This window comes from Marmota monax, unplaced genomic scaffold (genome assembly GCF_021218885.2).
Source record: "Marmota monax isolate L192 unplaced genomic scaffold, Marmota_monax_Labrador192_F-V1.1 WCK01_AAM20220418_F8-fsc00019, whole genome shotgun sequence".
NCBI lineage: Eukaryota > Metazoa > Chordata > Mammalia > Rodentia > Sciuridae > Marmota > Marmota monax.
In genome coordinates, this window is record NW_026695242.1 from 8,018,287 (window position 1) to 8,033,588 (window position 15,302).

General features: G+C 56.0%; 1 protein-coding gene across 1 annotated transcript; it reads left to right on the forward strand.

The window, feature by feature from the left end:
* Positions 1-268: 268 nt before the first annotated feature.
* Tbata (thymus, brain and testes associated) lies at positions 269-11,983 on the forward strand. The gene is made up of 9 exons (XM_046419590.1): positions 269-309; positions 1,481-1,716; positions 3,228-3,383; positions 4,288-4,367; positions 5,520-5,696; positions 7,602-7,683; positions 8,399-8,609; positions 10,923-10,975; positions 11,943-11,983. Exons 1-9 carry the CDS (start codon positions 269-271, stop codon positions 11,981-11,983), a joined length of 1,077 nt encoding a protein of 358 aa, XP_046275546.1.
* The last annotated feature ends 3,319 nt before the right edge of the window (positions 11,984-15,302 follow it).

Sequence of the window (15,302 nt, forward strand, 5' to 3'; positions counted from 1 at the left end):
GTTCACTCTCCTGTCATTGTACCCTTGGGTTGATGCGGGTCTTTGCTATTTGAGACAATGTAAGAAATATTCTTAAGAATAGTCGCCGCAGCACACCTGCAATATTTTCTCTCCTATCTGGGAAAGAAATGGCGGGGTGATATAGAAGTCAAGGTTCAATTTCACAAGATATTGACCCCTTTTGTTCTGTTTCTCCCTCCTGCCGCTAGTCCATGAGAGCTCCGGTTAACCATCTGGCACGCCTGGCTTACCCATTAGAAATCTTACAATGGCCACGGAGGTGAGGTCTCTGGATGAACAGCCACTGAGGTAAAGCCCTGAATTGTCACCTGCAGACTGAGGAGTGGGGGCAGCGCAGGGCAGGTGGATGACCAAGGCTGCCCTGGGGAAACTCCAAGAGTGGGGCTCCAAGAGAGGCAGCCCCTCCTCGCCTTCCGAGGCCATCAGCTAAGTGAACACAGGGTGCAGGCACCCCACCCCACACCCCTGCCCCAGCTGCCACCAGACAGGGAGAAGACATTAACAAGAGGCAGGCGCACTGATCACTGGCATGTGGGAACTTCAGGAGGCGGCTTCTGGGACAGAGGAAGCAGCTAACTGTGGCCTTCAGAGAAGGTTTGCTTTATTTCTTCAACTCTCAGATACCATAGAAGCAAATCAAGAATGGAACAGGAAACGCAGGGGCCCAGACACCAACGTCCTCGGAGGGTCCAAGGACATCCAGACTTGCTGAACATATCCAGGGTCCACCTACATGCCTCCAGAGGGATTTTCTTGAGCCAGGGACACCTGGAGAAGGAAATGCAGACAACTTCAGGCAGGTGGGAGTGGCCCGCTTTGGATCCTTGCTGAACTGACCTTGACCTCTTCCTCTGGGGCAGAGCCGGCTCCTCCAGAAGTGGCAGGGTGCAGGGACCTGAGAGGCTGGCCTTTAGCCGAGTCCAGTGAGAGCCTGTGGGAGGCTTCCCTGCAGTGTCACAGCCCTGACAGGTGCCCATCAGCTCTGCGTCTCCTGGGGGAGGATGACAGCCTGAGTTGGCTTCTCTGGAGCTGCCAACAGTTTGGCTTGGGGAGAGGCCCTTGCTGGGGCCAGCCCCTCTGCCCCGGTGGGTGTACATAAGGGGCCTGCGGCTCTATCCCAGCTGTCTGGAAAACTGGGTGGGTCTGAGGCTTCTCTTTCTGGTTTTAGATTTGATCTCTGGGAGAAAACTGGGGTCTTGAGAGATTTCCTCTGAGCTCTCTCAAATGGATCCTAGTTCCCTGCGGAGGCATCTTAGGAAGACAGAGGCTTCCCAGGACTGGATTGCACCATTGGGAAAGGCTCTGGGGGAGCTAAGCTGGATGCCGTGGGTGGGGGGAGAGGTTTGATTTCTGAGTGTCTGGGGAGCGGGCTCTAGGATGAGCTCGGAGCGCTGGGTTTGGGTAGGCCCTGCTGCCAGGAGGAGGCGCTGTTCATTTCTCTTTAAACACTCTCCTCCAGTCCAAAGGCTGAGCTGAACCTCGAGAAGAAGCCAAGGCACTGGCCACAGAGCCTAGGGGACAGTGGGCCACAGAAAGAGTCGGTGGTCCCAGGCATCGTGGATCTGGAGCTGACCCGAGAGAAGATGAGGAGCCCCAAGGCCATGCCCTCTGGCACCTACCGCTTTGGCCGGCTCAGCCACCACTCCTTCTTCTCCCGGCACCACCCCCACCCCCATCACGTGACCCACGTCCCAGGTAGGGCCAGGTCAACTGGGTCTGGCTGCGGGTGGGGGGATGACTGGGGAGACCACTAATTGACCCCGAGGACTGGAAAGGAAGTATTCAGTCCAGCCCACTTCCAGGCCCAGGCCCAGAGAGCAGGGGCCTGGCCAGTGACCAAGCCAGGATGACGTGCAGGACAGGCTCCAAAGGCAGCCCTGGGGCCCCCCATGGGGCTCCCTCACTGCTCTCTAACACAGGCCCTCGGCCACCTGCCTGCCTGTCACCAGCATTGACTGGGTATGAACTAGAGGATGACGTTTTCGAGGTCCTGAGGATAAAACAGACACAGGGGCTGCTGCCCTGGAGCTGGCACCTAGAGGGGAAAGGGTCGGAAGCAGGTCAGAGGCAAGTGCCATTTTTAAAAGGTGTCAGGCAAGACCAGGCCAATAACCAGACATTGAGTCAGGAACCAAAGGAAAGAAGTGTGGGGACTGTGTGCGTATCAGGGACAAGCCTGCCCCAGGCGGAGGGATCAGCACATATAGAACCTCGAGGCCAGAACACCCTGGTTGTGCCCGAGGGACAGCAAGGAGAAGTCGTCCCCACTGTGACCACAGCAGAGGAAGGACAGGGAGATGAAATGACATCAGAGGGCAGCAGGGCCAGATCAGGTGGGCCTTGCAGGCCCCTGGGTTCACCACTAAGCCACCTCACTGCATCAGATGGCATCTCCGTACCGCTCAGAGTACAGAAGTGAAGGAAGTGAGATATTTTTCTGGGCACAGTGGCGTAAGCCTGTCAGCATCTTTGGGATGGCGAGTTGGAGGCCAGCCTCAGTAACTTGGCAAGACCTTGGCTCAAAATTTAAAAATAAAAAGGGCCGGGGAGGTAGCTCAGTGGTAGCCCCCTGGGTTCAATCTCCAAGGCTTCACAAAGTAGAAAAATAAACAAAGAAGTGAGGCCTGGGGAGGGTGGGGAGGAACTGGTGTGGGTCATGGGCAGGAGAGATGTGAAATGCCAGGTGGCGTTCAGACGACAGGTGGAGGTTGATCCAGGTGGAAGCTGACTGAAATCAGAGGGAGGTGTCAATGTGACGGCCATGAGAGGACAGCTGGTGTTTGAAGTCAGAGTCACCCGGACTCTAGGTGGATACGTTCTCCACCCATGAGCCACCCCTCCCCATCTCCAGACTGATATAAGGCAGAAGTTCTCTCCAGAGGGTCTCTCCATCTCTTTCCCTGTGGATCCATTGCCCTGCCATAGGAAGCCAGAAGGACCCCAGGACCCGGGTCCCACGAAGGATGGGATCTTGTCTCGCCTCTGCCCAACTCACTGCATGACCCTGAGCAGGTCTCCCCTGACCCCCACCGATTCTCAGTGTCCTGTGGCTGAGGCGGTTGTTGGTTCAGGGGGTTGCAGGGGCCCTCCTGCCTCTGACGACCTATGGAGCCAGAGCTCTCCCTGCCCCACAGCCTTTCTCTGGCCTCCCGGAGTTCCCAGGGTCCCCTCAGACCCTCCATCCCACAACCTCTAACCCTTCACAGATTTCACCGGGAGGCCTGTCTGTATCGTCAGGAACAAGCTGTCTGCGAGCCCCTTGCCTCGTTCCTCAATCTTATCCCAGTGTCTGAAGGTGATACCCAGCATCTCTGTCCCCATTGGGGACCCACAGTCCAATCGGAACCCCCAGCTTTCTTATGGTGAGTACTTGGGCCACACCCTTCTCCTTGGGGGCTCCCACCTGTCCCCAGGGCTGCCTCACTTGGGTGAATGTCTGAGAAGGAAAGGGCCACTGCTCTTAGGTCAGCAGAGTCCATCAGGAGGACCCTGCTTCCCCACTTTCTTGGTGGGCCTCATCTCTATATCCCCACCTCAGCCCCAGGTCCTAGTCCTCAGAGAGGCACCCCTGCTTGGATTTGAGGTGGTTGACGAATAATAAAAAGCAGAAGACAAGTTGTTACTGGCAACAGTCATGTGACTGACAGCTACAGACAGGAATGACATTTAAAATATTTAGTATTTCAAAGACGCACAGGCCCCAGCCCATCCGAGCCAACCACCTGGGTGCTAGAGCAGCACTCGGCAGGCTTCCCCCTGCCAAGCTCTCCCTCCTCTGCTACTGCGGGGTGGGAGAGTCAGGTTAGTGGGGGGGGGGGGGTCTGGGGAAAGGGCTGGCCAGACAGACTTGGAGGGCTGGCTGCAGAGCTTTATGCCCACCCCTCTCAGAGTTGCTTGGGGTCTTAATAACTGGCTCAGCATACCTCCCGAATCTCAGTCCTGGCCTCAGGTTCCCCAGGAGGCACAGCTAGACAGACCCCAGGTATCTAGACGCAGTGGTCCAGTGTCCCCTGGAATTCCCAGCAATGCCGCAGGCAGGACAAGCAACATCAGTCCCCTGTAGAAGTGAAGTGACCACACACCTCCCACCTGTGGGGCAATTCCTAATGCTCCTCCTCCAGGACCCTACCCCCCCTCTCCCTTGAGACTGGGCAGGGAAGCCTGGAAAGGAGCCGGGAACTCTTCTACCTAGAACCTTCCCCACCTCCCAGCCCTGGGCCCCACAGGGGAGGAGCAGGGGCCCAGGATCTTCTCCCCTCCTCTCAGAGGCCTGGAAGAAGGAGCTGAAGGAGCTGACTTCAAGGGTGGCCATGTTCACCAAGGAGACAGAGCAGAACAACAAAGAGGTGGGTGCGGAACAAAAGTGCCAGGCGAGGGTGACAGGAAGTCAATCCGCGCCTTTGTACAGAAGTTCCTTCAGAGCATGGCTGGAGGCCCTGGGAGAAGGGGCCAGAACGCAAGCACTAGGAGGGGGGTGAGGGTCAGAGGAGGGCGGGAACAGACCTCCTGGAGAAACCCAAGCAGGGCTCCCAGAGAAGTGGGCGTTTCCCAGGGAGGCCTTCTGAGCAAAATCTCAGACAGCTGCAGGACCTCTCTAGACACCAGGAGCTGGAGGACAGGGAAGGAGTGGGCAGCGATAGGGGAGGAAGAGCCTGACTTTGAATGTGGGGAGCGCTTCACTTCCCAGCTTGGAGGGTCTGACCTCACGAGGAGCAGAGAATCATGGGAAGGCTTCAAACCAGATGGGGTGACCTCATGGGTACGTTTGATAAAATGGCAGAGACAATTCAAAGGCAACTGAAGGTGGTCCGAGGACAGGCCTGGACTCTTGCAGCAGAGGCTTGGACTCTTGCAGCTGAGGCTGGCCCTGACCCTTGTCTTGGGCAACCAGAGTGGAAAGGCCGGGGCCTGGCTTCTGGTTCCTACTCTGAGCACACTCACTCAGGGCAACTGAGCTGTCTGGGAGATGGATACTACAAGACTTAGCTGAAATTTTAAGGGAAGGAGGCCCCGGGCCTTGTGCCCAGAGGCCTGACTGTCCGAGACATAGAGAGGGGCAAGCTGAGGGGCCTGACTGGAGGTATCTGAGCTATGAATGGAGGCGGGCAGAGGGTCCTTGATGCAGGGTGCTGTGTTCCAATCTCTGATGGGCTGAGAGGAGGGGCAGCCAGGAGGTCCGGCCTGAGAGGAAGAAGCAGAGCCACTCGGGTGTCCCAGCTGCCAATCTTAGATACTGCGTTTCCGGGAAGAAAGGCTTTGCAAGGTTGAGCCCTGTGGTGAAGGGCTCACTGGGGCTGAGCCTGGGATACTCAAAGATGGGCCTACGACAGGGTGGGCGTGGCCTAGCTGGCATCCTGGGTCCCCAGCAATGCTGTGACACTGGAATTTGAGGAGGCAGGTAGCACCCAAGAAGTGTGAACTGGCCTCCCCATCTTGTCCCCTCTGTCCTCTCCCTACCCTCTCACTGGCTCCTGGAGTCTCTGTCACTTTTGTCCCAGCAGAAAGAGGAGCCTTCGAGGGAGCAGGGAGCAAGATACTCAGCGGAGACGGGTAGGCTCATCCCGGCCTCCGCCCAAGCTCTCAATCGCCATGGCTCCCAGCAGGGCCAGCGGAGCCACCTTTCCAGCAGAGATAGAGGAGTCCAGACCTCTGTCTTGCAGAACCAGGAGCTGCTGGTGAGCCCCACTCTGGGGTCAGAGACTGTCGAAGTCCCTGTCCCCAGGCTACCACTCTTCCAGACTGCTTTAGGGCATGGCCTGTCCTGGGAATGCCCACTCCAGCAACTGTCAGGAAAACCCCCACCCTGGGAGTCAGCAGCCTGGGCTCCAGGGCCCTCTGCCTCTAGAGGACCCTGTCCCATTCTGTGTAAGTCCTTCCCTCTTCTGGGCCTTGGTTACATGATGCATCCAAACTGGGCGCAGGCTCACATTCCCACGGAAGGTGCCTTAGGCTGTTCATGAAGGCTGCTGCAGGGGTGGAGGACTGAGACCCCTGCAGGTGGAGGTCCTGCCTGGGGCACTGGCAGATCACCCTGGAGGCTGAGTCTCGCAGGCTGCAGACCCCCCTGAGAGGGGTTTAGCCTGCTCAGAGCCCCCTTCTCCACGCTAAGTTTACCATCACAGCTGAGATGAGTCCTTGCCTCATCCAGTGGGTCAGCACACTGCAGGTCCCTGGACGCTGACCTATGTCTTCCAGGAAAGGTCAGACTGTAGCATCTCGTCACCTTCCTGCCACCAGTGTACTCAGGCAGGCCGGGCCTTTGGAGCCTTCTAGCACCGTGGACGGAGCAGACAGGGCCGGGGATCCCCATTCCACAGATGGGGGGAAGTGGCTGCTGAGGCCTTGCCAGGTGGTGTTCTGTGGCCCAGGTCCCCAAAGAAGGAGCAGCATAGCCCGTACTAGAACCAGCACTTTCTCCACCGCAGGGCGGCCCCACGGCGCCTGGAGTTAGGTTCTCAGGTCCTGTGGGGAGGGGGCACAGGGCAGGTAAGTTGGATGCGGAGCACGGAGAAGGGCCCCGGGGCAGATCAGGGTGGGTCACACACAGGTGGGTCTTGAGGGTGAGGGTGGGCACCCCAAAGCAGGCAGAGGCCTGGGGAGAGGTCCAGCTCATTTCCCATTCTGCCAAGGACAAGACAGACCCCTGGGTCTGAGAGGCCCCAGGAAGACTGCCCGCCAACTACTGAGGGAACCCACGTTTCCTAGGACTCCAGGGGCTCCATCTCCCTCCATGGGCCCAAACTCCAGTCCGCCATAGCCACTTCCACCGTAAACCGCTCGGCCGAGGAAGCACCTGGGTCTCATCCGAGGCCGAGGTGGAGCTTCTCCTGATGCTACCTGGCTGGCGAGCGCAGGGGAAAACGGGCCCCGAAGTGGCAAAGATGCCAGAGGCTGAGGATGCGGGGATGAGCCCTGGGTGCCCACTGACCTGCAGGAAGGAGTCCCACGCTGAGCAGCTTGCAGAACCAGCCTGCCCTGACCCTCAGGCTGCCCACCGCCAACTCCCCACCACTTTGATATCACCTTCAGGCACTGAGAGCTCCGGGGTGGGATGGCCTCTGGGGTACCCGGAATTCCCAGATAACGGACCCGGGCTTGTGGGACTCAGTGCGTCTCTGAGGAGGTGACTGGCCAGCTCTGCCTGTGCCTTCCCAGGGAGGGACCCTGGGGTACAGCCAGCCCAACGAGGCTGTGGGAATGAGGTGTCCAAGGAGCTGATGTGTGAGGCTTCCCTCCGCCAGACTCCCTGCCAGGGGTCTTCCTCTCTCCAGGCCTTGGAGTCCTTCCCTGTCCAGTGAGGAGGTTAAGAATCTCCCTCCAGGGGACTAGGGGGTGACTCAGTGGTAGAGCACTTGCCTAGCATGTGTGAGGCCCTAGGTTTGGAAAAAAAGGAATCCATGGCGTTGTGAGAGGAAGTTCTCCATAAGAGGCAGACAACAACCTCTTGCTGGTTTGGGACCAGTTTAACCAAGCTTGTGGCTCTGGGAGCCCACTGCAGGGGGAGGAGCCCTTGGTGCCCCAAGTCCACACCTGCCCGCACTCCTGGCTGGGCCTGAGCCAGGCCCGTCCTCTGCCTACAGATCCTGGAGCTCCTTTGTCAGATCCTTCAGACGGATTCACTGAGTGCCGTCCAGTACTGGCTGCTGTATGCCACCCCCACGGGTGAGGACCTGGCCACAGGGCCCCCTGCCTGAGTGGACACTGCCAAGGCCCTGCCCTTCTTCTTGAGCTCTGCAGGACTCAGATGTCCCTGAACTCCCGCCCCACGGCCTTCCCTCCACTTTTCTGCAGCTCCAAAGTGGCCATCCCCTCCTCCCTGCGACACAGCAGGTTTCCTATGGCCACCTTGGAGTTGACCCCCTCCTTCAGCTGACCCCAGGGCTAAGCAAGGAGGGAAACATTCAAAGATCACACTTAGCAGACATAGTGCTTCACACACACATCACAGTGGGAAACACACACACACACACACACACACGCAAATACAAGAATACTCGTGCACTCACAAGAGAGTACAAATACACTCCAGATACAGATTGGGACAGTGGACGGAGGGCGCCTCTCAGGGGGAAGGTGAGGACTGGAGAGAGCTGTGAGACTTCCTGGGTGGGAGAGTGAAGGAGGAGGAGGAGGACCCTCAGGGGAGGAAGGATGGTGGCCAAGGAGGGGGCTGGGCAGGATGGAGCGGGGATCAAGGCAGAGACAGACGTGGAAGGACTAAGTGCTTCCCAAGGCGGGAGAGGTGGGGGCCTCCTCTGCAGGGACCCGTGGGCAGAACGTGGGATGGTTACAGAACGCTGCCCTTGACCTTGCCGCTAGACACCCGTCGGGGACAGGAAGCGGCTGGGGCTGACTCTGCCCTGCCCTGTGCTTTCAGAGAAGGAACTTGCTGTGGCACTCCTGCAGAGGGCGGTGTCTCAGCTTCTCCCTCAGCCCTCAGCCTCCCCTCCAGCAGACAGACTCTTGAACCAGCCTCAGCAAATTCAAGAAGCACCTCAAGAGAAGCCTCACTCACCCTCCAGGTGGGCCCCACACCTGCCCTTCCGTTCCCAGAACTGCTTCCTCAGCCTCAGCAGCTGGCCTCCGGGGTGAGGCCTGCAGGGCCCAGAGAGCTTGGCGTTGGCCAGCACCTGGGCTGACGGTGACCGTCCTGGAGCAAGAGCCCCTCCCCCAGGAGGGACCCTGCGATTGTAGCCCAGCTGCCTGGAGGTCCAGTCAGCCTAGACTCCGCTGCCTGCTGTGTAGGGGGAGGAATGGGTCCCAAGGCAGGGCGGGCAGGATAAAGTAAATGTTCAGAATTTTACTGGAGCAGCTGACTGGGTGTATTAATGCTGATGTGTATTGACTTGGGGCTGGCTTGGAAAGAATAAGTTAATTGGAAGCTGCAAAGGTTGGGGTATCTAGGAGGTATTTAGGTGACCCTTCTAGTCTAGAGCTCTGAAGGCTGCCTGGGGGCAGTGGCATACACTTCAGTCCCCAGTGGCTGGAGGAAAAAGGGATGAATCAGGAATTAGGGAAGGACCCACAAAGCAGGTGGCTGGAGTCTGCATTCAGGGAGGCGACCAGCAAGGTGGAGGGCACATTTGCCTGAAGCTACTGACATCTTACACATCTTGAGTTTAACAACAACCCACAGAGGCAGTATCACCTCTGTTTTACAAATGAGAAAATGGGCTTAGGAACATTTGAATAATGTGCCCCAAAGTCACCTGGCTAGTCAGCAGAGGAGAGCTGGGATTCAGCCTCAGACCTGTCTGACCACGAGCCCAGCAGCACCCAGATTCATCCAGGGAGCTTGTTAAAAATGTACTAGCTCAGCGGCAGCACGTTTGGCCCACACCAAGGCCCAGGTTCAATCTCCAGCTCTGTAGAAGAGAAAAGAGCAGATCCTTGGAGATTCCAATACAGCAGCATGTGGGTGAAGGAAGCAGGCTGTATTTGAAAAAAAAATTGTTGTTCTTTTTATATATACACGACAGTAGAGTGTATTTTGATGTATCATGCATACATGAGCATAACTTCCCATTCTTGAGGTTATACATGATATGGAGATTCACTGGTTTTGTGTTCATATATGAGCAAAGGAAATTGATGTCTGATTCATTCTACTGTCTTTCCCATTCCCCTTCCTTTCGTTTCCCTTTGTCTGATCCAATGAACTCCTAGTCTTCCCTCCCTCCATCCTTACTGTGAATCAGCACCTGCACATCAGAAAGAACATTCGGCCTTTGGTTTTTGGGGATTGGCTTATTTTACTTAGCATGATAATCTCCAGTTCCATCCATTTACTGGCAAATACCATAATTTCATTCTTTTTTAAGGCTGAATAATATTTTGTTGTATATATATATATATATATGCCACAACTTCTTCACCCAGTCATCTGTTGAAGGGCACCTAGGTTGGTTCCATAGCTTAGCTATTGTGAATTGAGCTGCTGTAAACAGTGGTATGGCTGTGTCCCTGTAGTAGGCTGTTTTATGTCAAGGAGTAGCATAAGTGGGTCAAATGGTGGTTCCATTCCTAGTTTTCTGAGGAATGGGAGGCTGTATTTTTAATAATCACCCAAGTATTTTTGGCAGAGACTAGGAACACTAATGGCATTTGAATGAGCAAATCAAAGGATGGGGAAAGGCCATCTCAGGGAGAGGGAGGAGCCCGGGTGATGGCATGGATGTCAAGAATGCATGCACTTCCGGGAATGCATAGATTTCCCCGGAGGTGAAGCTTGGGATGGCTGGAGCCCGGGTTTGTGGGCTTGGGCAGGAGACAGCGCTAGAGAGAGGGCTGAGGCTTGTCGCGGGCCTGGGTTTTGTCACTGGCCCTGAACTTGGTTTGCTTTGCCTTGTGGAGTGTCCAGGGGAGGAACACCACAGTGAGAAAGGGAGGCCCACGGTGACCTTGGCCGAGCGACCCCTATGAATGGCTGTTTCACCCTCTCTCTGCCCTCCCTGGAGTCACGGTGGGGAAATGACAGTCTGTCGAAGAGGTTGGGACTGCGTCAAGCGCCACATGAAACAGGGAGCTCTCCGCAGGCTCGGAGCTCAGGAGGGAGCTCTGTTCCTCACTCCAATGGAAGGCTGTGTTCTCCTGTCCGCAGGAGGACGCCAGGGGCTGAGCCAGGGGCCACCTGCTGTGGCACCATCCCACAACTTCAGGGATAGGAGGGCATGGTTCCCAGTGGCCACAGCAGGCATGGGATGACATCACCTGAGTCCTGCTTGGGGGAGGCAGGCAGGCCGCCTGGGCCAGCCACGGACAGTCCACTCCCAGCCCTCCAGGAGACGCAGTTTCCCTCTCTCCAGAGCACGAGGCTCAGTGCACCTGTGTCACCCACCTCCCCGACACCCACCCCCTCTGGGGCCTGGCCTCCCTAGCCTCTCCTTTGTTTATGTTTATAGTCAATTTCTGAAGACAATGAGAACATCACGGGTACTGAAAACCGGAAACCCAGGTGAGATTCCATGCAGCAAGGCGTTCTGGGGGCTCACTGAGGCTGAGTCTGGCTGGATTCCTCAGGGCAGTCAAGGCAGCGTGGAGACGGGTCCCTGCCCAGGGAAGCTGCTCATTTCACCCATTCATTTAATATATATTTATTGAGCACCTACTATGTGCTGGGCTCTGGGGAGCCAATGGGGAAGAATTCCTGCACCCTGGGCTTGCACCTTAGTGAGGAGTACAGACACCTGAGAAGGTGCTCGCTGTAGGGTGGATGCAGCGGGTGGGGAGGACTGGGGATGGGAGGGTTCCCTGAGCTGCACCACAGGCAGGACCCAGCCCTGCTCAGCTCCACGAAGAGCCACTAGCAGAACCCAGCCCCGACCTGGTGTATAGGTGGGGGAGCAAGCAGGCCAGGGTGGCTGGGGCCTATGGATGGGTGACAGTGGCAAGAGGTAATAGGACCCAGGCAGGCAGGGCTGGCCTGTCAGACCACAGGTGTGTGGTGTCACAAAGAGGGCATGGGGTGCACTGGAGGGTTATAGACAGGGTGGGGTGTGTCCCTCTGACTGCCTTGAAGGGGGGTAGACCGTGGGAGACAAGAGGAGGGGGTGAGAGAAATAAGGGCGGGGGCTGCCACACCATCCTGGTGCTTGAGACCAAGGGAGGGGATGGGTGGGCTAGAGGGGAGACAGGGGGACACTCAACCTCCATGAACCTTGGCCTTGAGTGCCTGGAATAGTGTGGCATACAGCAAGCACTCAATCGACAATGTTACCTGGATGTTGAAAGAAGAGAGGGAGGTGGCGAGGCTTAGAGTCCCAGGTCCCAGCACAGCCAAGAGCGGAGGATGGGCCCGACCCGGGCCTCCCTCCCTATATGTGCCCATGCAGTCAACTGAGGCCCTTTCCGGAAGAGGCAGCTGCTCGGGAGGTCCGGCCCCTCCACGTTCTCTCCTGCTGCTCTCTCTCCCCGTCCCCCAGATTACGTGGGAAAAGCCCGAGTCCTCCGGGTGTACTCGTGAGAGGACACAGAGGAGAAGGCGCCCCGGCCCAAGGCAGAGCGCAGAGGGGCCTCCAGATGAGTCAGAAGACCCTGTCTTTCCGGTTCAAGCGCAGCCCCCCAGGTTCAGACCCTGCACCTCAACAGCAGCCCCGGCTTTCCTACCATAAAAAGTCTACTAAATAAAACCCTGGCCTCCCTGCCAGAGGGCAGTGCACTCTCCTCGCCGCAGCGGCTGTGTGCTGGGGGGTTGGTTCAGAGGGGGGAGGGCTGCGCTGAATCCCCCTCCCACCTAGAGCCCAGGCACCGCTGCTGCCTCCATGGGGCTGACCCGGTTCTTCTGTCTGGAGACCTGAAGGGCAGAGACCTGGGGTGGCCTGAGGAAGGTGCTCTGTCCTGCCTGGGGCCAGTGCACACAGTGCTGTGGGTGCTTAGCCCAGAGGTCAGGGAACCTACAGGCCCCCTGAGAACGGCCATTACCATTGTTGAATTGCTACCATGTCCCGGGCACAGAGGCAGCGATAGGATGGCTGATAGCACCATGTGAGCTGTCCTACCTAGTTCATATGCAGTGCTGTATTTGATTCCCCCCAAGCCCCATGAGGCAGAATATTGATATCATTGCTCCATTTTGCAGATGAATAAACTGAGGCTAGTACCCTAGAAGTCGGACTCTAGAATCCCAGCTCAGAACCCCTGCCCTCTACTGTCACCAAAGCCATGGTCACACTCCTGAAGAGCATAAGCATTCACTAAATGGCAGTTGGCAAAATTGAGGAGGAAAGGGACATTATATAAATGTCACCCAGGCGGTAGCTGAGATGTCTCTACCTTTTGAGGTCTGGAGACGCTGGGAGTGTCTGCAAATTCCCTGGAAAGCTGGGGTGGGTGGGTGGGTGAGGAGGGTCATGGTCCCCTGTGGCTCTGAACTCCTGCTCCGCACACTAGTTCCTGGGCCAAGTTCATGTGCTCGAGGTGACTTCCAAGCTGCTGTGCTGCTCCTCCGCAGGCTCAGGGGGATGCTGCTGACACCCCCACCCCCAGTCTTCCCAAATACCCCACAGGACTTCCTGTGCAGTGGGCTCTAATCAGAATCAGTGGGTGGAAGGGGATTTGCAGTGAACCTGGCAAACAGCTTCACATTCACTGTCCAACACTGTTAATCCATCAGTTACTGACACTGGGGACAGAGTTCAGGGGAAGTTACCAAGGCTGGCCTTGAACCAGCTAACCGCCTTGTTTTTAAAGTCCTTGGTCACTCTTACTATGCCCTTGTCACCTCCCTGGCTTTATCCTCACCCCTGCCACAAGTTTGTCCCCAGAAAGCCCACATTTTCCTTCCAGTTTAAAAAAATTGTGGCAACATAGGTATTCCATGATGTGTGTGTGTGTGTGTGTGTGTGTGTGTGTGTATAAGGGAATTTACCATCATTTTTAAGGTCACAGTTCAAAGGCATTAAACTTGCTGTTGTTACGAAGCTGGGGACTTCTGAGAAACTGAGGCAGTGTGAAGACCCCGCTTCAAACCCTGATTCTTGCCATCAAGTCAGAAAGATTTCAGACATGTCACTCAAGAGTAACAGGCATGAGTTTTATTGAAGGGTTAGGAAAGGGGAAGGGGACACTCTCAGAGAAGAGAGGGACCATATGCCTCTCCCGTACTCCAGTTTTATTGGGGACCCCAGAGAAATTTCCAGAGAGTTCTGCCCTGGCCCACCTCTTGGCTGTTGATTGACAGCAGGGTGACATCAGACTTTCAAGTCCCCATATATTCCTACAGATTTTATGGTTGGGGGACTATCCTTATCTCCCAGAGTTTCAGGATCTGGTCTCAAAGGTCTCCCCCTTGAGGGTAACTTGGATTCCTCATATGGACATTATTTGGGGCCTGCGTTTCTCCTGCAGGTAGCAGGTAGTTTGCTGAGGAATGTGACTGTCCTGTCCACGGAGGCCAGGCAGGGCTGCAGGTAAACTGATTCTTGGGAAAGAAAGGATGTGGGGTCAGCACAGGGGGCCCAGTCTCTTAACCGTGAGTCCCACCGCCTCTTCTAAGCTGCTGGGGTCACAGGTGGGTGCCACCGCCCGGCTCTCAGATTCCGGAGGCTGGATAGTGTAGAAAGAGTAGACTCATGTCTGGAGTTCTGAAGCTTGGCAGCCCGAGGTCGAGGGGCCCACATCTGGCAAGGGCTTCTTGCTGTGCCGTTCCAGAGCAGAAGGCAAAGGTCAAGAGCATGCACAAGTGAGAGAGAGAGAGAGAGAAGGGAAGGGAGCCCACTGTCCTTTCACCAGGAACCCGCTGCAGAGATGACCGTGTTGACCCATTTCCAAGGGCTCAGCCCTTGCCGCCATTCACCCCCGGGAGGTCCCGCCTCTCAGCACTGCTGTGCTGGGGACTAGGCCCCCGGCAAGTGAACTCTGGGGTCCCACTCACACCAGAGCATGCTGCTCCTGTCCTGAGGAGGTCGCAGAGCTGTGGCCCAATCTCCTGTCGTTCCCCACCTGGATCCAGAGCACTGCTGCCCAGGCCCGTTTACGCAGAAGGGTGGCTTCTGCCTTCACTCTGCCAGGCTCCTGCCTACGGCCCACGCAAACGTGCTCGAGGGCCGAGGGCTCCTGGCTCCCATTCTCTGTTTCGACTTCAGCAGCCTGGGACAGAGGAGCTGGGGAAGACTGAGTCCGGGGAACCAGTAAATGAAAGAGGATCCACTCTCTTCATTTTTTTTTTTTAAAAAAAACCTTAAATTTTGAACAGGTTTAAGTTTATAGAAGCTTTGTGAAAATAGAGAATTCCCACCTACTCCCTCACCCCATTTCCCATTTATATATATATATATATATATATATATATATATATATATATGTAACTGCTCTATGGAGACATGATCCACACTCTGTAAAATTCGCCCATTCAATGTGAATGATTCAATGGCTTCAGTATTCACAATTCCAGAACATTCTCATGGCTTCAAGAAGAATTCGGGTTCAGCCGTCACTCCCCTCTTCCCTGCAAGCTCCCTTTGCCCTAGAAAACCACTGATATTTTCTTGTCTCTGTCAATTTGCCTATTTTGGCTGTAAATTGAATCGTGCAGTCTTTAGTGTCTGGCTTCCCTCATTCAGCATGATACTGTCAGGGTCCATCCACATCGCAGTGTGCTATTACTACTTCATTTTTTAAGGCTGAGTAATATTCCAAGCATGGACAGACCACAGTTTGTTTATCCATTCATCAGCCAATGGATTTTGGGTTATTTTCACCTTTCAGCTATTGTGAATAATGTTGCTAGGAACATTCGTGTACAAGTTTTTCTGTGTGTGTGTGTGTGTGTGTGCATGTGAAGA

Bases quoted from the DNA above. Each gene is read 5' to 3' on its own strand.
- Tbata (XM_046419590.1), top strand. From the start codon at position 269: ATGGCCACGGAGGTGAGGTCTCTGGATGAACAGCCACTGAG. The intron at 4,368-5,519 runs GTGGGTGCGGAA...CTTTTGTCCCAG, and splicing joins CAGAGCAGAACAACAAAGAG to CAGAAAGAGGAGCCTTCGAG. The intron at 8,610-10,922 runs GTGAGGCCTGCA...TTATGTTTATAG, and splicing joins CTCAGCAGCTGGCCTCCGGG to TCAATTTCTGAAGACAATGA.